The sequence below is a fragment of the Artemia sp. Qi Xiang Cuo genome, chromosome 5, assembly GCF_049724085.1.
Source record: "Artemia sp. Qi Xiang Cuo chromosome 5, ASM4972408v1, whole genome shotgun sequence".
Taxonomy (NCBI): Eukaryota; Metazoa; Arthropoda; class Branchiopoda; order Anostraca; family Artemiidae; genus Artemia; species Artemia sp. Qi Xiang Cuo.
In genome coordinates this window covers 18,903,196-18,927,119 of record NC_142798.1, presented here as the reverse complement: position 1 = coordinate 18,927,119, position 23,924 = coordinate 18,903,196, and the positions used below count along the sequence as shown (strand labels likewise).

The window sequence follows — 23,924 nt, the reverse complement described above, 5'->3', positions numbered from 1 at the left end:
ACTAAACTATTAAACCTCTCATTTAAACCTAGCATCCTTTTATAATACTTTTATTTTCATGTTTTTAATCTAGCTCCACTACAAAAACCCAAGCTTCACCTCCGTACACGATTACCGACCTAATCTTAGACTGAAACACCCTCTTCTGTAACTTAATATTCCCTAGGCCTAAAAACATGAATCAACTGCTTAGAACCATTCCTATTATCCTATTCCCCCTGTTCTCATCTATTTCTATATGCTTACCCCACTAACCATCCTTCATTAACGTACACCATAAGATGATTATTCTATACCATATTAACTATGACCAAGTACTGAAAATAAAATCGGCCTGCATTACTACATCAAATTTCTATGAAGGACTTTGCAACAGAAGCTACTAATAAAACTTTTACCAGTAGAAATAGCTGCTGGAGTTGCGCAATGAAGACGCATTAATTTCTAAAATTCCCATAATACTTTTATGAGAACAGTGGTACTTGGGATTGTCTCACTAGAAGGACGGTCGGAATTATTTACTTATAATTACGACTCTGCGATTAGGATGAATTCTTGGGTTCAAGTGATAGCTCAAGTCCCAACAAGGGCTGAGCAGGTGCTCTTAGCAGATACGCAAAAAACAGAAGAGAAAAAAGAGGAGGCGAAAAATGAAAGTATAGTCAAAGATAAGGATAGTGTGCACAACGGAAATGTTTCAAGAGACTCGGAAAAGTCGGCTGAGCATGTGTCTTTTGTTCAAGTAAGTATATTTTCTTTCCATACATGGACTTGGACTTATCCAGGAAGGAGGGGTACCAGGTTTGACCCCCTTCTCCCATAGTTTTGTCTGATTTGTGAACACGTAACAATAGATTTTGGATGTATTTTTAAATTTTTTTCTAAATCTCCCCCAAAAAATCCCATCCTGAACAAAATTCCTGAATATGACGTTGTTTCTGTGTCTTACGAGTTTTCAATTCTGGTAGAAAAAATCTGAAATAATAACAGTAATAATAATAGATAAATGAATGCAAATGACGGTGTAACAAATAATAATGAAATCATAGAAGGAATAGCGGAACAGAAAGAACAGAAAGGAAATTATTTAAGACAATAGGAGTCGTTCGGTGATTATTACATATCCTTCAGAATAAGACTGATATTTTAACAAACTTGGATAACTGTTTTGTTCTAAAACTGAATGTTTGGAAACTTCAAGTATCAGTGTAAAAGATAGTGATTTTAATATTGGAGAAAGTTTGATTTTGCTGGTTCAGTATAGAACTGAACTAGTTCTGGTAAAGTAACCTTTAAGATATCCAAAATAAATTTTAATTCATTTGAAAACCTGTCCACACAAACGAAGAATATAAAAAGGATGTAGCACAAATGAAAAAAGAGAAATGCAGAAAAAAGTTGGGGTGGGGCATTGGCTTTTTTTCAAAATTACATCCCCAAAAAAGCCTTGAAGGACATAGCATAAATGAAAAAAAGAAAAATACAAAAAATAGGGTGGGGCATTGACTTCCTTCAAAATCCCCCCCCCCACAATAAAAGCCTTGAAGGACGTTGTATAAATGAAAAACAAAACAAATACAAAAAATTATGGTGGGGGATTGGCTTACTTCAAAATTACTCCCCCCCCCCCCAAAAAAAAGCCTTGAAGGATGTAGCGTAAAAAAAAGACAAATACAAAACAAAATTAGGGCGGGGTACTGGCTTCCTTTAAAATTGCACCCCGAAAAAGCCTTGGAGGACGTAGCAAAATGAAAAAGAGGCAAATAAATAAAAAATAATTAGGGCGGGGCATTGGCTTCCTTCAAAATTGCACCTCAACAAAGTCTTGAAGAACGGAGAATAAATGATAAAAAGAGAAATACAAGAAAAAATTGGACATTGGCATTGGGTGGGGCATTGGCTTGCTTCAAAATTACACTCCAAAAAAGCCTTGAAGGATGTAGCAAAATGAAAAAGAGGCAAATACAAAAAATAGGATGGGGTATTGGCTTTCTTCAAAATTGCACCCCAAAAAAGTCTTGAAGAACGTAGCGTAAATGAAAAAAAAAGAAGACAAATATAAAAAAGAATTGGGATGGGGCATTGACTTCCTTCAAAATTGCACCCCAAAAAAGTCTTGAAGAACTTAGCATAGGTATAAAAATAAGACAAATACAAAAAATAGGATGGGGCATTGGCTTCCTTCAAAATTTCACCACCACCACCCCCCTCCCTCCAAAAAAAGCCAGAAATTTTGTTTCTCTGATTAGCTTGAAACTTTCAAGGATTATTGCCTAAGCTAAACAAACCAAATATTTCTGACAGACTTACACCAGTCAGTCCCCATGTCACGAGGAGCCTAATAACCATAAAAAATTGTTTCGGAGCATCATCCTTAAAATTGGGACCCCAAACGATCAAAAATGTTCTTTTATTATTAGACCAAATCTATACCCTAAGGTCCTTGAACCACGAGGACACCAATGTGCAAGAAATTACCGAAGGAAATATTGGTTTCCCCCAAAAGGGCTAAAATACTTTTTCTCTCGACAGTTTGAAACTTATAACCCCACCTCCCTATAAGCTTATGGGTCAGAGGGACCCTAATGCACAAAATATAGTTTAGATAGGGGGCTCAGACTCCTAGCAATGAGTCATTGTTTTTATTTTGATTACTTTTAAATATCGATCTGAAATGTCTTGGGCTAAGGGGACCAACTTTACAAAACAAAGGAAATAAATTAAGACATTTTGGTTAGCCTCAAAATGGGATCCAAAAAAGGGCCGAAAATTTCTGTTTTTTGAAAAAGGTTGAAACTGAAAACCGCAAGTCCCTGGGTCAAATTGACCCTGACGGGCAAGAAAAAATTTGTTTTGAGGGTCCGCTCCCTCCTCAGAAACTGCGGGCATAAATAATTCCCAAAAGTTTTTTTTTCGAAACAAAGATTTAGAAAGCCACAATTAGATTTTTGTGATAGGCTTTAAAGTTACATGCAGACAGGACCATGTGAAACTCAATAAAAATGATTTTGGCTATATCGATTCGTAAAGCCTGAAAATGGGCCTTAGTTCATTCATCTCTGATAGGATGGAAATCGACAGAGCATGTGTATAGGACCAGGGAGACCACAATGAAGACAAAGTATTTCGAAGTTGGGTTGTATCTATATATGACTCCTGGAAAAAGACCAACAAATGTCGTCTTTTGCAGTTGGCTTTAATTTACAGGGTATGTAGCTAGAGACAAGGGGGTCTTAAAAAAGACCAAAAATATTGAAAACAATCGGTTGCGTTAATTTGTGATGCCCAGTATAGAGCCAATCTTATTTTGTGTCAGATTGGTTTGCAACTTATTGGGCAGAGACTGAGCAACACAGACACAAGAGGAGAAGTAGGAGAGGATTAGAATCTCTGAATAAAGAACCCAAACCACCTGCCTGCCGAAGTAAAATGTTTGCTGAAATGAATAGACTATCTTTTTCTTCGAACAACATTAAAGATTCAGAATAAATAAAAACGACGGGACCACAAGGAGGACAACAAATTTGGGACAAAGTTGGCTTGTTGATTCGTACCGAGAATTTATTTTTGATACTTCGCTGATCTGTTAGGAAAAATTCAGGTAATGTGGACAGGGCAGAGCAGAGCCGTCACTTCGGGGGGCGGGGGGGGAGAGGGGGAATTAACCCCTCCCAAAAAACAATTGGAGAAAAATCTATTATATAGCCCTTGCCTATCCAAATATGGATCCCTCTTGCCCCCCAATAAAAATGCTGGAGCTACTCCCCTGGGGTAGATGGATCGTCTAACAAGAGAAAAAATAAGGAAAAATCAGGATAGGAAGTGTCTCCTTTTTTCTCTTTTTTTCTTTTATTTCACCGCTGTGTGGTGCTAGAAATTATAATACTTAATTAAAAAGGAAAAAATATAACGAGGGGTAGGAACTGGGTTACGACAGCCACAAAGCAGGGTCGTAATCCATGGGTCGGCAATCCGTGGCCCGCGGACCACATGTGGTCCGTGAGGCGTCTTGGTGTGGCCCGCAAGATACTCGCTCCGACGCAATTGACGGACCATATTACACACCATACCAATACATAACAGAGTGAAAAGGGGCGCCGTCTAGAATTCTGCCTTCTAGCATTCTCGAAAAAATCCATAAACACCATTTAGCATAGTTAGTTTGATGTTCAACCACCAAAACCAATTATTTTGGTATGCTACAATTTTTGTTTTTGAATAAACCTACCTCAAATTGGAGAAATACCCCCCCCCAAAAAAAAAAAAATATTTCGCCTTTAGATTTTCTTTTTTTTTAGTTCGGTAAAATTTAGTGTTTGTGGCACCAAATGAAATGAATTTGATGAAATGAATGTGGCACCAAATGTTACTTGTTCATCTTGTGACACAATTTTAAGAAAAAAAACACGCTTGGTTTTGTAGATGTGTCATCTGGTATATAGTGGTACAGGAAAAAATGGTACAAACTGCGACATATCCTACTGTGTACCGGACAACACCCATCTACACAATCGAGGGTAATTTTTTTTTCATCTAAAGATAATTTTCTTCAAAAGGGTTTAAATATCTCCAGGTTGTCAAAGGAGTATAGATACAATGTCGCAGGAACAGAATAAGGTATTAAGTTTCAACTTTCAGGGAAACTAGAAGGGGAATAAGACTAAATCAAAAGGTACAATACGTGTGCAGACTGACCAAATGGTGTATGTGCAAAATCCCAGGGGAAAAAGGGGGGTACATTGCAACATTCAGAGCATATTATTGAGAATGCTGAACTAAATAAAAAGACACTATGTCCATCCAAGTTTTTCCTAAGGGAATTTACAACATCTTATGGACAGATAAAGGTATTAAGTTGAAACTTCAGGACCTGTTGAGGGGAATTGACAACTAAATATGGATGTTAAAATGGCCTATCTGTAATATATCTGGGATGGCTAAGGTTATTAAAACGAATCAATCAGGGGATATTGCAGTGTATATTAAACACAATCAAACTGCACTTTATGTATGCAGTCTGTCAAAAGGGCAATTGAACAAAATCTGAGGAGCAGGTGAAAGTAATAAATTGAACCTTTGAGGGCTACTACAACTACTACTTATGCAATTAGTATTACTGCTATTGTGACTGTAATCTGACTGTAATATGTAATCTTGAAAAAAATGAAAGCTCTTGCGCCTGATCTCATTTTTTTTCAAGTTTTTCATCTGCTTATATTGACGGTCAGGATCGGTCCCAGTGCTGGTGGCATCCGGGGCAAAATAAATTACGGCCCTCTCTCCTGACTCAAAAAAATGAAATAAAGCCTCAACCGTGACGTCTATATTATATATATTATATTATATTATATTATAATACTTAATTAAAAAGGAAAAAATATAACGAGGGGTAGGAACTGGGTTACGACAGCAACAAAGCAGGGTCGTAATCCATGGGTCGGCAATCCGTGGCCCGCGGACCACATGTGGTCCGTGAGGCGTCTTGGTGCGGCCCGCAAGATACTCGCTCCGACGCAATTGACGGACCATATTACACACCATACCAATGCATAACAGAGTGAAAAGGGGCGCCGTCTAGGATTCTGCCTTCTAGCATTCTCGAAAAAATCCATAAACACCATTTAGCATAGTTAGTTTGATGTTCAACCACCAAAACCAATTATTTTGGTATGTTACAATTTTTTTTTTTGAATAAACCTACCTCAAATTGGAGAAATACCCCCCCCCAAAAAAAAAAAAAATATTTCGCCTTTAGATTTTCTTTTTTTTTAGTTCGGTAAAATTTAGTGTTTGTGGCACCAAATGAAATGAATGTGATGAAATGAATGTGGCACCAAATGTTACTTGTTCATCTTGTGACACAATTTTAAGAAAAAAAACACGCTTGATTTTGTAGATGTGTCATCTGGTATATAGTGATACAGGAAAAAATGGTACAAACTGCGACATATCCTACTGTGTACCAGACAACACCCATCTACACAATCGAGGGTAATTTTTTTTTCATCTAAAGATAATTTTCTTCAAAAGGGTTTAAATATCTCCAGGCTGTCAAAGGAGTATAGATACAATGTCGCAGGAACAGAATTAGGTAATAAGTTTCAACTTTCAGGGAAACTAGAAGGGGAATAAAACTAAATCAAAAGGTATAATACATGTGCAGACTGACCAAATGGTGTATGTGCAAAATCCCAGGGGAAAAAGGGGGGTACATTGCAACATTCAGAGCATATTATTGAGAATGCTGAACTAAATAAAAAGACACTATGTCCATCCAAGTTTTTCCTAAGGGAATTTACAACATCTTATGGACAGATAAAGGTATTAAGTTGAAACTTCAGGACCTGTTGAGGGGAATTGACAACTAAATATGGATGTTAAAATGGCCTATCTGTAATATATCTGGGATGGCTAAGGTTATTAAAACGAATCAATCAGGGGATATTGCAGTGTATATTAAACACAATCAAACTGCACTTTATGTATGCAGTCTGTCAAAAGGGCAATTGAACAAAATCTGAGGAGCAGGTGAAAGTAATAAATTGAACCTTTGAGGGCTACTACAACTACTACTTATGCAATTAGTATTACTGCTATTGTGACTGTAATCTGACTGTAATATGTAATCTTGAAAAAAATGAAAGCTCTTGCGCCTGATCTCATTTTTTTTCAAGTTTTTCATCTGCTTATATTGACGGTCAGGATCGGTCCCAGTGCTGGTGGCATCCGGGGCAAAATAAATTACGGCCCTCTCTCCTGACTAAAAAAATGAAATAAAGCCTCAACCGTGACGTCTATATTATATATATTATATTATATTATATTATAATACTTAATTAAAAAGGAAAAAATATAACGAGGGGTAGGAACTGGGATACGACAGCCACAAAGCAGGGTCGTAATCCATGGGTCGGCAATCCGTGGCCCGCGGACCACATGTGGTCCGTGAGGCGTCTTGGTGCGGCCCGCAAGATACTCGCTCCGACGCAATTGACGGACCATATTACACACCATACCAATACATAACAGAGTGAAAAGGGGCGCCGTCTAGGATTCTGCCTTCTAGCATTCTCGAAAAAATCCATAAACACCATTTAGCATAGTTAGTTTGATGTTCAACCATCAAAACCAATTATTTTGGTATGTTACAATTTTTGTTTTTGAATAAACCTACCTCAAATTGGAGAAATACCCCCCCCCCCAAAAAAATATTTCGCCTTTAGATTTTCTTTTTTTTTAGTTCGGTAAAATTTAGTGTTTGTGGCACCAAATGAAATGAATGTGATGAAATGAATGTGGCACCAAATGTTACTTGTTCATCTTGTGACACAATTTTAAGAAAAAAAACACGCTTGGTTTTGTAGATGTGTCATCTGGTATATAGTGGTACAGGAAAAAATGGTACAAACTGCGACATATCCTACTGTGTACCAGACAACACCCATCTACACAATCGAGGGTAATTTTTTTTTCATCTAAAGATAATTTTCTTCAAAAGGGTTTAAATATCTCCAGGCTGTCAAAGGAGTATAGATACAATGTCGCAGGAACAGAATAAGGTAATAAGTTTCAACTTTCAGGGAAACTAGAAGGGGAATAAAACTAAATCAAAAGGTATAATACATGTGCAGACTGACCAAATGGTGTATGTGCAAAATCCCAGGGGAAAAAGGGGGGTACATTGCAACATTCAGAGCATATTATTGAGAATGCTGAACTAAATAAAAAGACACTATGTCCATCCAAGTTTTTCCTAAGGGAATTTACAACATCTTATGGACAGATAAAGGTATTAAGTTGAAACTTCAGGACCTGTTGAGGGGAATTGACAACTAAATATGGATGTTAAAATGGCCTATCTGTAATATATCTGGGATGGCTAAGGTTATTAAAACGAATCAATCAGGGGATATTGCAGTGTATATTAAACACAATCAAACTGCACTTTATGTATGCAGGCTGTCAAAAGGGCAATTGAACAAAATCTGAGGAGCAGGTGAAAGTAATAAATTGAAACTTTGAGGGCTACTACAACTACTACTTATGCAATTAGTATTACTGCTATTGTGACTGTAATCTGACTGTAATATGTAATCTTGAAAAAAATGAAAGCTCTTGCGCCTGATCTCATTTTTTTTCAAGTTTTTCATCTGCTTATATTGACGGTCAGGATCGGTCCCAGTGCTGGTGGCATCCGGGGCAAAATAAATTACGGCCCTCTCTCCTGACTCAAAAAAATGAAATAAAGCCTCAACCGTGACGTCTATATTATATATATTATATTATATTATATTATAATACTTAATTAAAAAGGAAAAAATATAACGAGGGGTAGGAACTGGGTTACGACAGCCACAAAGCAGGGTTGTAATCCATGGGTCGGCAATCCGTGGCCCGCGGACCACATGTGGTCCGTGAAACGTCTTGATGCGGCCCGCAAGATACTCACTCCGACGCAATTGACGGACCATATTACACACCATACCAATACATAACAGAGTGAAAAGGGGCGCCGTCTAGGATTCTGCCTTCTAGCATTCTCGAAAAAATCCATAAACACCATTTAGCATAGTTAGTTTGATGTTCAACCACCAAAACCAATTATTTTGGTATGTTACAATTTTTGTTTTTGAATAAACCTACCTCAAATTGGAGAAATACCCCCCCCCCCCCCAAAAAAAAAATATTTCGCCTTTAGATTTTCTTTTTTTTTAGTTCGGTAAAATTTAGTGTTTGTGGCACCAAATGAAATGAATGTGATGAAATGAACGTGGCACTAAATGTTACTTGTTCATCTTGTGACACAATTTTAAGAAAAAAAACACGCTTGGTTTTGTAGATGTGTCATCTGGTATATAGTGGTACAGGAAAAAATGGTACAAACTGCGACATATCCTACTGTGTACCAGACAACACCCATCTACACAATCGAGGGTAATTTTTTTTTCATCTAAAGATAATTTTCTTCAAAAGGGTTTAAATATCTCCAGGCTGTCAAAGGAGTATAGATACAATGTCGCAGGAACAGAATAAGGTAATAAGTTTCAACTTTCAGGGAAACTAGAAGGGGAATAAAACTAAATCAAAAGGTATAATACATGTGCAGACTGACCAAATGGTGTATGTGCAAAATCCCAGGGGAAAAAGGGGGTACATTGCAACATTCAGAGCATATTATTGAGAATGCTGAACTAAATAAAAAGACACTATGTCCATCCAAGTTTTTCCTAAGGGAATTTACAACATCTTATGGACAGATAAAGGTATTAAGTTGAAACTTCAGGACCTGTTGAGGGGAATTGACAACTAAATATTGATGTTAAAATGGCCTATCTGTAATATATCTGGGATGGCTAAGGTTATTAAAACGAATCAATCAGGGGATATTGCAGTGTATATTAAACACAATCAAACTGCACTTTATGTATGCAGGCTGTCAAAAGGGCAATTGAACAAAATCTGAGGAGCAGGTGAAAGTAATAAATTGAACCTTTGAGGGCTACTACAACTACTACTTATGCAATTAGTATTACTGCTATTGTGACTGTAATCTGACTGTAATTTTACATATGTCATAGATTATATCTGTTCCCGAATATAGATTCCTGCTATTTGCAGGGATTCCTAAAACCCCACTGGCAACAACTTCAGAGTAACCAAAATAGGCCCTCGAGGACGAACTATATCACCGATCGGATTACATAACAACCCTTCAGTGAAAGATTTGATGTTACGTCAATTGCCATTTTCGACAAATACATTCACCATCCTCCCACTAACGCGCTATTATTCTCCTTGCACCTTGATTCCCAAAGCCAATACAGCAAACACAGAAAAAGACGATACGGTCGGATTATCTACGAAAAAAGACCCTTCACACAAAGTACTTACTCAGTGCACTAGGTACTTGAAGGAAAACTTCGTAAGACGCTACAGCTCCATTTGGAATCACCTCCTGAGTCAGAAGGCCCATCTTTTAATTCCTTTAAAAGGAAATTCGACAGACACAACCCTAGGGGAAAGCCTAGGTAAATGGTGGACCAGTGACATACCCGACTCTAGGTTTTTAGCAGCCTAACGCCGTGAATTTTTGTCATTAAAATATCATAACAGTATTTTTATACAAGCCGTTATATTTAACTTCGATGTGATTAATCATTTTAGTTCCTGATTGTTTTGGGTATGAATTATTCGCTTAAGTCTGTTTAAGTTGACTTAATCAACTTGTTTTAGGTGTTACTATGACTCCTTACTTTTCTCTGAAGTTTTTTTTTTGAAACATTATTGAAATTAATTTTGAAGAATTTTTTTAGGACAGTGAATTTTTTTAGCTCACAAGCTATAAAAATATTCTTTAGCAAATTTAAAGGCAAAATAGGATGATCAGCCGAAGAACTTAGTTTTAGCATGAGATTAAAAGTCTCCCTTCCCGAGATTTGATCCATATTTTCACTCTTCGCAAAATTCTATGTTTTGTCCTAAAATGTATCTTTTCTTCTTTTGTTTCTTTTCCTCTTTTTCATCTTTTTCATCTTTAGTGCTTGAGCCAGTAGTCCCATGGATACTGTGTGGACCTATGCATATTACTTCTCCTTATTACTGGCATGAGCAGCTCAAAATTTTGTAAAAAGATTCTTTTTTCTGCAGAGCATGCAGTTACAGTTATTCAGCTTTCAGGGCAAAAAGTACAAATTTTAAAGATCAAATAAATCAAGATAGCTAACAACCTCTCTTAGGTTTCAAATTAGACCGTGGGTTCTGTCAAGTCCTTTCCATTTTGTTTGGCTTTTGGCCTCTTTTTTTGGTTACAGTTCACCACCAAGGAATCCTTGGTTTCCAACAGAGTTGGCAAGAGTGTCTTACTTTAAATGCCTTTAATTTTTATAGACAATCTATTTCCTATGCAAATAGAGAGTGACCTGAAAACTTAAAATTAGCACATACTAAACTACATAAGAAATCTCTGGTTACAACGGAGAGCAGTGACCAGCAATGAAGAAAAAAAAATCAAAAAATTTTTTATACATTTTTACAGAAATTACGATCAATAATTAAGTCAAGCTTGAAACCAACTATTTCTGCGACGAATTGCCATGTTATTATCATACTTAAAATTCGGTAATTGATAAGGTATTGGTAATAGCATTACCATAATTACTATAAATGAAAGGGAGCTGCAACCTTTGTCAAACCATTCTTACAACTAGAGTGTCATCGGTGCTTTACTGAAAGCTATATAAATTGCTTTAACCATTACCAACTGATGTCGGAATGTTTTATTTGGCTATTGATTTTATATGATTTTGGATGAAATCAGCTTGAAAGGAAGTAAATTAAAAAGAAATATGGCTTTCTATTGAAATCAAAGTTGAAACATAAAGTTCAAAAGAGTAGAAACCAAATAGTTCGTCGTAGCGAACTGTAAGTAAGGAGCGACCCAGTTCAAAAGTAACCGAAACTGTAAAAACCGGAATTGTGATACCAATAGATACATCAAAAAATTTGCTTTTAAATCTGATTTCGAATATTAGTCTTACACATGGAAGGTTACGAGCCTGAGAAAAATTTTTCTGATTTTCGAAAAAAAGAGAAAACAGCCCCTAAAAGTCCATTGATCTCGATGAAAATCCTACCATCAGATTCAGCGTACCAGAGAACCCTACTGTAAAAGTTTCAAGCTCCTATCTGCAAAAATGTGGAATTTTGTATTTTTTGCCAGAAGAAATATCACCAATGCGTGTTTATTCTTTTTTTTCCAGGGGTGATCGTATTGACCCATTAGTCCCAAAGTATCGGAAGAGGGCTCATTCAAATGGAAGTTAAGAGTTCTAGTGCTCTTTTTAAGTGACCAAAAATATTTGAGGGCAACTAAGCTCTTTCCCCTGCCCTTTTTTCCCAAAATCATCCGATTAAAATTTTGAGAAAGCCATTTTGTTCATCATAGTTGAAAGGCTAACTGTACGTTTGCGTATAACATGACCCCCCAAAGCCCCAGGGGAAAAGTCTTTAAGTACAAAATTTGCCCATTGTTTTTCCCATTTTCGGTGGGGGGGACAAATTTTCTGCTGAGGGTTTTTCCACGGGGAATTTCTCAATGGAGAGGGAAGTTTCCAAGGAGTGAGCTTGTCAGTGGAAATTATACACTGGGGGAATTTGTCAGAGTTATTATACAAAGTTCTTTTTATATGCCTTGCTTTCTCTTTTCCGTCTCAATTTTACGTGCAGACTGGCAATTTTGCGGGGTAAATTATCACCGGGATTAAATTGTCTAGAAAATATTTCCGTGGGTGGGGTTTCTCCGTGGAGGTGGGGCCATATTTTCTGTATTATTTAAAAAACGATAAGAAATTAAATGAAAAAAAAATTCAACTTAATTAAAGAGCAACATTAAAACTTAAAACAAACAGAAATTATTAGGTATATAAAGGGGGTTGCCGCCTCCTCAACACCTCGCTCTTTACGCTAAAGTTTGAATTTTGTCCCAATTCTTTAATAATGACTCCTGCAACACAAGGGTCGTTTAATTAGAACAATAAAAAGCTTTTTTAAAAGTACTAAAAGACTTTAGCATAAGAGCGAGGTATTGAGGAAGGGGTAGATCCCTTCGTATATGTAATAATTTCTGTTCCTTTTAAGTTTTAATGTTGCTCATTACTTTCAGCTGAAAAAACTTATTTTTTTCATTTAACTGCTTGAAACATTACCAACTGATGTCTCTGAATGTTTTATCTGACTATTGATTTGATATGCTTTTGGATGAAATTATCTTGAAAGGAAGTAAATTAAAAAGAAATATGGCTTTCCATGGAAAGCAAAGTGGAAATTTAAAGTTCAGAAGAGTAGAAACTAGCTTGTAAGATGTCAAACCAAAAATGAGGAAAAGCTACTATGATTGAAGAAATGAAACCTAAAAGGAACTGGAATTATAACAAACAACTGAATCAAACCTTAAATAAGCAAAAATCACTACAAATAAAGGGGTGCTACTCCTCATCAAACCTTTGAAAAGGCAATAGTTTCGTATAAACTGTGCTGAAAGCATAGTTATTTACATATTATTCTGTATTATTATGTAATATCATTTACATATTATTATTTGGAAAAGGCAATAGTGTCGTATAAACTGTGTTGAAAATACAGTTATTTATGTATTATATACGTATTATTTACAATAAATTGTCTGTAAAATGAACGTTCTAAACATAATTTCCTTTATGAAGTCTGCTGTTGTTACAATACCAGCTTTAAAATTCAAGGTCAATATTTCATCCAAACATAGGTATAAGATCAAATTTTTCAGGTAACTCAACTTTAATATGGTTACATACCACATAATTAAATTTGCTGGAACTACCATACCTAAAAAATCACTTTAATCATGTAAAATGGATTGTTAAAATAGATAAAATTCTCAGTTTGATGGTTAAAATTGCATCTAAAATTGCACAAAAAAACATTTTTTTTACTAACATGAGTAACATATTCAAAAAAACATATTTTTTTTTATTATGCCTGCAGCTATAATGTCATTTTAATACCGAAGGTCAAAACTTCATCTAAAAATAAGTAGTTTATTTTTTTTTTCTACAGGTAATAGAACTTTTCTTGCTTGACTATGGACTTGAGCATAAATGGAAAGAAAAAGACGGTGAGTACCTGACTGTGGAATTTTTCTGCCCAGCTTCGCTCATGGATGAAGTTGTCGATACCTTCAGTCATGCGGGCATTGGGACTAAGTATAACTCTTCTTATAGGTAATTTTTACAGTTAATTTTGTGCGAATAGAACACACTTTTAGTTAATTTTACACATAATTTTTCGTTTATTGGTGAAACAAAAAACCAACGCTGCCAGAAGCCTAACCAAGGGGATCCCTCATTCTTCAAGATTACCAAGATTCGTAGCCTCTATGGTTTCTCCTTGGCTTCAATGTTTCAACATAAGACAACAGTTTTGCAATCATTACCTAACTGAGATTTAGCTTTTATAAATCTGTTGAATTAAATTGTTAAAATTTGCTTTGCAATTTTTAAATTGAAAAACACGTTGAAAATCGTTGAAAAAAAGTTGTCGATATGCCAATAAATCCCGTGGAGAAATATTAAGATTATTTCATAATCAAGTTTAGATTATTTGCTAAGACAAATTCTAAGAAACATTGTAATTCTGGCTCAGTGAATGAAGATATCGGAAACTATGGAACCCAATTATATAAGTACCTTTTCCTTTTGCTGCAGGTTACAGATGAGGACTTGTTGCAAGGTCACATGCCTCGCATGGAACATCCACCTCGTATATACCAAACTCTGTCAAAGTAGAAAGTGGTACTGGCCAGCATTACATCAAAATGGTCAAGTAGAGCCGGTCGTGAATTTATTGTTATAGGGAGCCGAGACGTAACTGCAAAAATTTGATAGATTTGGACTTTTAAGTTCCATTCCAGTAACTTAAACCCTCCTCTTAAAAAAAAACTTTGTAGATTTCCGTATTTTATCAAAGTTTTCTACATTTATCATATAACTCCCTTCTGTCGAATTTTTAAGAAATCAGAGACCCTCCCCACTTTTCAAAACAAGTTCCTGTTTAAGTACCTGGATCCTCTGCTATAAAGGAACTGCGTAGTAAGAGTTCTACAATTAAAACGTCACAGATAAATAAATTATGTATGCAACTCGAAGGGAACTCAGTGCGTTTCACTTGTCACATTCTTTGACATACACATGCTATTTATTTTTTGAAACGGAATTATAGGATGGCATACATTTTAATCAAATCCTTAGAAGCCCAAACGCTTGAATAGGAGCCCTAAGGCCCCCCTTCCTCACAAGTTTGATTAAAGAATTTAAGCCTTGGCCCACTCTCATTAAGGTAGCAAAAACTCCCATCCTTTCCTGGTGGTAGAGGCACTCTTCGTTGAAAGATTCTGTCACTCGAGGAATCTGGAGGACATTTGATTTTCGGCTGTTTGGAGCCAGGGAGGGGGCGACATCTTCAAGAAACTCTGTGCTCACTAAATACGTTTTCTTAATAAACCCTGAAGATTATATTATCAGAAGTTTTTCTGAGGTCTATTCACTTTTTTTGCTCTATTGGGTTTGATTCCCCTCCCGCCACCAAAGACAAAAAACGTAAAATATTTGAAAAGCAGCATGAGCAGAAACCGCTTTTACTAATATCATAGGGAACCAAAGGGCCCACAGATTCTCGAAAGGAGTTAACTAAGAAAAAAATATTTCAAGAGGGGAGATGTTGGGGAAAAAGTTTCCCAGATAAGTAATAATTTATTCTAATATCGCCTAATTTTGCACTATTTATAGATTTCTGGTCTTCCATTGGGGAATATTTCCTTGTGTTTCTATTAAATTGCGCCCCTCTGTCTCCTTAACACAGTCAAGAGTAAGAAACTGGCTCCCTTGCTTTCCGTACATATGATATAGTGTTTTTTTTGTTTTGTTTTTATCAAGACAGTCACGGAATTAAACCCTGAATGAGCTTCGAGGGAATCTAGAGGGTTCACACACTGTCATTTTTCACGTACACATAATATGCCATTTTGAAATAGAATAATCGCAGGATTCAAATGCTTGATGAAATCCCTGGAACCTCTTACCGTGTAGGTAGGACACCTGGCGCCCACTAAACTTTCATTAGAAGTATTTTCTCTATTATATTCCTTATCTCTAGTATTTTCCCGACTCTTCCCCCAAAAGACCTCGTCCCCACATTTTATAAGGGCTAATTTGTTCCTGGAGGCTATATCACTCAAAGAATTTTTGTGAGCTAGTGGTTATTTTTCGTGGAGGAATCTTATTAGCCAAGAAATTAGGAATTTTTACCCCTCGGTTCAGTCAACCACAGAGATTTTATTTTCCGGAAGAATTTTTAAATACTGACGATTTTTTGGGGACTCTTTTGGGCGGGTTTTCCACCCTAATTATAAACAAATACTTTTGTAGAACTTTCTTTTTACATGCTGCACGTCATCGTTCTGACTATTGTCATATGAAGCCAAGGGCATGCACTGATTTTCCTTACCGACAAGAACCTTAAAATTGTTTCTAGGGAGTGGGGGAGGAAGTTTAAAAGTTGTGTCTTTGCTAGAAAAGCGTAAATGTTTCAGAATATAAAAATAGCCTTTTTGAATATTTTTATCTTCCAGGGACGTTCGAGGGGAGGGATCTTTTTTTCCTTCCATTCACAAAATGGGTCTCCCTGTACTGATCCTTATCCATCAGCCTGTTTAAACCTGTTTTAAGTATTTTGATATTTTAATTTTTTTTCAGGAAAGGGCTCAGGTTCTCTTTTAGGATTATTTTAATCTTGAACTTTGCAAAATCAGGTACTAGTATCTTATAATAATATCCATATCATCAATGTAGCCTACTTCATCCTGATGTTGATCTCCTTTTTCAGAATAACTTCATGCTTGTGCTATAAATCTACTCAGATGAACGTATCATTAAACGTTCTCGATAAGAAAAGGTTAGTTTTTTTTTCTTACCATTAGTTTACCATTCAAGAGGGTTTAACAACTGATTGACTGCGGTAGTAAATTGGGCAATGAGGGGGCTAGTTAGTTTATTGAAAGAAAATAGTCGGTAAATTATTTAAAATACAGAATAAAAATTTTTAAAAATAGCTAAGAGGTGGGTAGCGTGGGCACCAATTAAAGGAAGAGGAGGGGCCGGAAAGGGTAATCATCCGATATATTTTGTACCTTATCTATTAAATTCTGAAAAACACCCATTTTTCGTTATTTTTATTGAAAAAAAATGGAAAGGGCAACAAAATTCCCCACCCCCCTTCAGGTTTTGAAAGAAACTTTGGACCGCGAACCCTTCTTTCGAAGATGATTTTTGGTAGCTAGTTGGCAGTCATTACTTGAATGTAACCAAGCCAGCGGAGCTGTCGGCTTTTGATCCGGTGTAGGAGCATGGATTAAGTTTACGAATGTCTTCCTTGGATCCCAGGTCAACTGAGGTAACCTTGCTTTGCAGCGGAAATAAAATAACTTTGAGTACTTACAAGATCTCAATGAGAACCGAAACAAAAAAGTGTGCATGTCTTATATATTTTAGGATAATAATATAATGAAATCAGATTTTGAAAGACTAACTTCCTAGTTTTTTACTTTTTTATCGAAGCCTACTAAATTTTAGCAAAGAAGTGCTACGAAAAGAAAGGGCCATAGGAACCTCCTCTGTATTATAAAATTAAGAAAATTTTGAACTAATTTGTGGGGTTGTTATCCCGCATAAACTTCCCATGGCATACTAGAACAAAATTTTTCCAGTAACTTTTCATTGACCATGCTAAAAAAAAAACTGCCAAGGTGTATGGGTGACTTTTGGTCATCTGATAATTGGATTCGACATGTTAAATTTTTCTGGAACAAATTCCTTGAGTGACTTCTATCTTGCAATTTACCTTTGGCGAATTTGCAACATTTGCAGAAATGACACAAAAAAGGAAGATATGAAGTCTCCTGTATTATATTAGCTTTCTCAATATAAATCCCCTTTATTAACTTTTCATTCACAAATAGTGATTTAACATGCTTGCAACATTTTTGTAACGTAGAACATCATAGTTTTGAGCCTAAAATTTAGAACACAAAATAACATCAATGATTTGCAGAACTTCAACCTATTTCTTCAACGATTCAAGCTAACTTTTGTATTTATAATTACGTTTTTAGGAAGTAATACCGAAAATACAAGTTTTTGTAGTAAACTTTCGGATTTTTTGGGGTTTTTTCCCCTGAAATATCCTAATTCGATGTCTCTTATATTTTAGTCGACTAAGACTATAAAAAACAAGTAAGAAGTGATGTACATATTCTGTATTCTATTGTGTTACGGTGTAACTTCAGTGCTTTTGTGATCTTTTTGCCTCTTTTCCCACGTTTTTTCCGTATTTTTCATTTTTCCAATATTTTCCATGTTTTTTCTTTTTTTCCCGAACTAATTGTGAACTGTTAAATGTTTTCCTCTCCTTTGAGAGTGAATTTTAAAAAATCTCGGAGATTTTTCATTTTTTGATCCGTGATTCTTCATTTTGAATGAAGGTTACAGCTTCTGATTGGGTTTTGTACAATTTTCAAGTGTTGGTCGACTTGGTAAAGACGGCAAAAAGTAATTTTATTAATAGGTTAATTTTAAGCTAACGACCATGGTTAGGAATTTAAAAGGTCTAACCCCAGTGAAAAGCGCATAAGCTCGGTAAAACTCGTAGCCAAATCATAGTTATTTTATTATGTTGGGGAGGTTCGAGGCATTTGAGGAAGGGGCAGAATTACGATATGGATTATTTTTATATATTTACGTATTTCTTAATTTGCCCCAGTATTTTTATGTTTTGGGAAGGGAAGAGTCAAACCGGGCTTACTAAATTTAATGTTAGTTAATTCGTCGATGGAATCGGGGTAGATCTAATGCTAGCAAATACCTGATAAACGAAACTTTGTGTTTTTATCTGCGAATGCAGTAAAATTCAATTAATTAAGTGAAATGGAATGTTGCACAATATAAATTAAAATTGATTTGACATACCCTAGGCCTTATTATACACAAGGTTGCTAGTATATCCATTATAGCAGCTACACAGAAATAATGAGTAACCGAGGGGTTATAGATTCTCTTTTCTTTGCAAAATTAGGCCCAATATTTCATTGATGTACCCAATCCTTTGACTGTCTCAGCTCAGATCCTCAAACCTTGGGTTTAGAGCAAATTTACCATCTTGTCAGAATTAAATTAATAGAATATTGAGAAAATGAATCGCTAATAAAACTTGTAAACCACTCGTTCGGAAAATTCCGTAGGCAAGAAAAAAAGCCACTAATGTTAGTGGTAAATCAGTCGAAGACATCTTGCATCGTATTCCGGGTTATTCAAGCTACCGCATCTTGAATGGTTTATGAATGATAAAACTTAATGCAATTTTCTAATCAACTTGAGACTAAAACTTTAAATGCAAGGTATAGGTAATACGGTTTTTCATCCTTGTTTTGAGTTAAATAGACATTGTTTTTTTTTTTTATTACTTGTTCATTTCTGTCTAGCAAAAAGGGTTCATTTTCTTTAATCGAGGAAATAAAATATTTCTAAAATTTTCCGACAAATCCACACATAAGCAATTTCGGTGGCTGCTGTTTATCAAATTTCGAAGTATTCCTTTTGTGTATTTATAGTTTTTGCTTTTGTTTAAATTTGCTTGCTTTATTCTCGTAATTTAACGATTAGCATTTTATCTAGCAAAGAAGACTGTGAAGATTCGGATTTTCTGAAAACCATGAAATCCCGTTTTGCTGTACAGCAAGTTGTTGAGAATTCTCGTGTCGCTGGGATTATCAATTTTGACTATTCAGTCTTTCTTCTCTGCGCAGGTCTTTTGGCTGCTACTGGTCTCGTTGAAAATAGCTCGATTATTTTAGTAGCCAGCATGCTTGTATCTCCATTAATGGTACGTTCATGATCATCAAATTTTTATTTAAAATGAAGTGTACTACCGAAATTGACTGTGGTAAAACTAAGTATGACCATCTAAAATGGCAATCCAACTTAAGCTGTCTTTATATGCGTGCCTCGTTAAACTTGTATGGCTAGACACATGCCTCTCCAAACATTACTTCAGGCATTTCCTGCTCACAGGCAATATTTGGTGCTTGTCAGAAGAGAGAGCTAAAACCACAACTTTGGCACTAACTTCTATTTGAAATTCGCCTAAAACCTGCAAATGGACAAGCGAGAAGTCTGCTCCATGACCGCTTCATTAGGAAATTAAAAAAAAAAAACAAGTTTTTTAAACTGAAAGTAAGGAGCGACATTAAAACTTAAAACGAACAGAAATTATTCCATATATGAAAGGGGCTGTCCCCTCCTCAATGCCTCGCTCTTTACGCTAAAGTTTTTTATTGTTTTAAAAAATAAAGTTGTGAGACAGAGTCAAACTTTAGCGTAAAGAGCGAGGCGTTGAGGAGGGGACAGCCTCTTTCATATACGGAATAATTTCTGTTCGTTTTAAGTTTTAATGTCGCTCTTTACTTTCAGTTTAAAAAACTTGTTTCGTTTATTTAATTTCTGATCGTTTTTTAGTTAATGCAGCTCTTATTTTGGCTCACCGTCAGTTAATAAGTAAACAAAATTTGCATAAAAATTTTACTTTTCTTTTGCTAAATGGCTGTCTCTAAATTTGGTTCTGACGTAATTTACAAATTAACTTACGTAACGAACTTCTATATTCGTATATTTTTCTTCTGGCAAAAAATACAAAGTTCCAGATTTTTGCAGATATGAGCTTGAAACCAATGCAATAAGGTTTTCTGATACGCTGAATCTGACGGTATGATTTTCATTAAAATTCTTTCACTTGTAGGGGATGTTTCCCCCCTCTATAGAAAATCAGGTAAGTTTTCTCAGACTCGTAGCCTTTGATGAGTAATACTAAACTTAATAAAATTTATATATTTAGAATCAGCATTATAAGCCCATTCTTTTGATACATTTATTGACATCAAAATTCTGTTTTTAAAAGTTTCGATTACTATTGAGCCGTATCGCTTGTTTTTTTTTATTGTTTTTTTTATTACGTATATGATGAGAGGGTTCTCCCCTTAGTCAATACCACGCTCTTTACGTTAAAAGTTAAACCATTTTTTAATTAACAAACCCCTGAATCACAAAGGCCGTTTAATTAGAATAGATAGCTCTTTCGAAAGCACTAAAAAAAACTGTAGCGTAAAGAGCGAGGTATTGACTTGGGGGAGAACCCCCTCATATACGTAATAATTTCTGTTCGTTTTAAGTTCTAATGATGCTTCTTACTTTCAGTTGAAAAAACTTGTTTTTTTTATTTAATTTCTGATCATTTTTTAAATAATGCTTGGAAATCCGGCGCCCCCTTCCTAGAAATGTCCCTTACCCCAAAGAAACATCCTCCACGGAAAGATTCTCCCGAGTAACCCCCTCTACCAGCCCCCCCCCAACCAGAAAAAAATTCTTCCTGAAAATGTTTATATACTTCCCAATAACCAAAACAATATGTAAGCAATGGGCAAAGTTCATAACTTGCAGCCCTTCCCCTGGGAACTGTGGGGGATTAAGTCATCCTAAAAAACATATTTGTTAGATTTTCGACTATGCTAAACAAAATGGCTATCTCAAAATTTTCATTGGGTGACTTTGAGAAAAAATGAGCGTGGGAGGGGGCCTAGTTGCCCTCCATTTTTTTGGTCACATAAAAAGGGCACTAGAACTTTTAATTTCCGTTCCAATGAGCCCTCCTACGATAATATAGGACCACTGGGTCAATACGATTACCCCTGGGAAAAAAATAAATAAACACGCACCCGTGATCTTTCTTCTGGCAAAAAAATGCAAAATTCCACATTTTTGTAGATAGGAGCTTGAAAACTTTACCGTAGGGTTTTCTGATACGCTGAATATGATGGTGTGATTCTCATTAAGGTTCTATAACTTTTAGGGGGTCTTTCTCCCTTTTTTCGAAAAATCAGCCTAATTTTCTCAGGCGCTCAACTTTTGATGGGTAAGATTAAACTTGATAAGACTTATGTTTTTGAAATCAGAATTAAACTCTGATTCTTTTGATGTATCTATTGGTATCAAAATTCCGTTTTTTAGAGTTTCGGTTACCATTGAGCCGGGTCGCTCCTTACTTACAGTTCGTTACCACGAACTGTTTGATTAATTAAAAAAACAAAGTTTTTCCGAGGGAAGTAAAGAGCGAAGTTGAAACTAAAAACAAACAAAAATTATTACTTCACAGCCTATCTAACATATATCAATAAAACTAATGCAAATAAATCATCTGATGATGTTTTCGTATGTTTGTAGGACTACTGAAAACTAGCACTTTACTGAAAACACAAAACAATATAGGAGTTTTGGTACGGTAAAAGTAAAAGTTTTAAGGACACTTTTAACAGTATAAAAGTAAAGCATATATAGATTGTTGTTTTATTTATTTTTTTTCGTTTAATTTGGCATCAATTCTGAACAATGAGCTCAGTTCAATGATTGACTGTCGTTTTGAATCTGAAAAGGACTCTTAATGATTATTTTGTAGACAAGTTCTAAGTGAAGGAATCTTATTAGTATTAGGACTACAAGTAGTATGCTAAATATGGATTCTAGAAGACTATGTTCCTTCCGGTGTTATTTGGGGAGATTACGTTCCTTGGCACCTTTCCAGAGCATGTACTTATGGATTCTAGCAGATTATGTTCCTTCCTGTGCTATTTGCTTGGCTTATGTTCCTTCCCATGCTATTCTAAGGGTTTACGTTTCTTCCCGTGCTATTTGCTTGGCTTATGTTCCTTCCCATGCTATTTGCTTGGCTTAAGTTTCTTCCCGTGCTATTTGCTTGGCTTATGTTCCTTCCTGTGCTATTTGCTTGCCTTACGTTCCTTGGCACCTTTCCAGAGCATGTACTTATGGATTTGCTTGGTTTATGTTCCTTCCTACGCTATTTGCTGGGACCTCTACACCTTTTCAAAGAGAATGAGTACCCCCTCACACCTATACTTCCTTGGTACCATTTCAAGCAAAGTGATCAAACACGTTTTGAAACTATAGTTGAGATTGTATAGTGCATGATTTTAAACACTAGTTTAGAAATTTAGGACTTTTTTCTCGTGAGAAAGATGGTGTTCAAGGATGATTTACTCCTCTCTCTTTCTCTATCCCACTCAATTTGTGGTTGTTGCTAGCTTAGTTTTATTGTGGCAGTGAGAGTATCAACACATGAAAAATGTTCCATTCATGACCGCTATGCATGCACTCACTGGGCAGCTAGGCATCATGTGATAATTGTACAATGATTAATGAATATGATGAAAAGTGTAGATTATGCAACCCGTGTAAATTGCATTGAGGATATGCTGTACAAATTAAAGGTTGTGATTCCTGTCTTGAAGAGGTGTGTGACTCTCATCCTAGAGGGCACCTATGCTCCAAGTGCCACTCTAATAAATGTAATCAGTGGGAGAATACATATCCTGGTATGATTGGAAAGAATCTTAACCGTGATTTTAGATTACGGCTAAAAGATTGGTATCGTCGTGGTTTTAGATTGTTCTGGAAAGAGGAGCCGGGTCTTCGATTCAACTATTGAAACAACAAAAGGATTTGGTTTCTACGTCATCGTTGTGAAGACAATGGCTACTGTGATTATAAGCCCACTGATTTTTTTGGCGGTGACGGAATGTGATTCACCACTTGAGGACACTGTTTGTGACATTGCTTCAAATAAGCAAACTAAAACATGTGAATTCTATAGAATGAATGAGAATAGTATCATTGACTATACATAAAGATATGACAAGACTAAAGTTACACTACGGTAGAAAATTCAACTCTGATATTGCAGTACATCAGGATCAGCATGACGTGAATTCAGATAATATATTTGCATTAGTTGTTATCGACCAATACCTAGTAGAAGATGAAATTTAAAGAGTAGAAAAGTAGTTTTGATCATGTATATACGTTATTTTTATTAATAAATAATTTCACATACATTTTTAGAACATTTCATTCGTAGGGCATTAAAATCAATATTAAACACGCTTGTAGGTATATTTTCCAATACAAAGACGCTCAGTCGAGATAAGTCAACGGAGATGTCGAGAAACTGCTTGTAGGTATAGCCACGACATCTGAACATGAAAAAGAGTAGTGCATGAAAGCCACATGTCTTAGTCGTTAAATCCTGTACTCTTCGTTGATTTTGAATAATAGTTTTCCCACTGCTTTCAATAAAGTTGCTGATGAATGGAGTGTAGAATTTATACGATAGAAGTTTAATGTTGTTGCCATTGGCTCTTAGCTTTTCCACTGCCAATGCAACAGAGCTCATAACCTGTTGTTTTCGAACGTGTAGAATTGCCGATGTGATAATAACAT

The 23,924-nt window shown here is 35.7% G+C and overlaps 1 protein-coding gene across 4 annotated transcripts in view; it reads left to right on the top strand.

Annotated features, from left to right (window-relative positions):
- The first annotated feature begins 502 nt into the window (after positions 1 to 502).
- The window catches only part of LOC148951908 (uncharacterized), a 160,783-nt gene continuing 137,361 nt past the window's right edge, over positions 503 to 23,924 (top strand). For all 4 annotated transcript variants that reach the window (XM_089089394.1, XM_089089393.1, XM_089089391.1 and 1 more), the window contains exons 1-4: positions 503 to 742; positions 13,591 to 13,754; positions 16,414 to 16,482; positions 19,257 to 19,464. In XM_089089394.1, the coding sequence (XP_088945520.1) occupies positions 548 to 742; positions 13,591 to 13,754; positions 16,414 to 16,482; positions 19,257 to 19,464 (636 nt within the window). In that variant the 5' untranslated portion in view covers positions 503 to 547. The remainder of the gene's footprint in view (positions 743 to 13,590; positions 13,755 to 16,413; positions 16,483 to 19,256; positions 19,465 to 23,924) is intronic.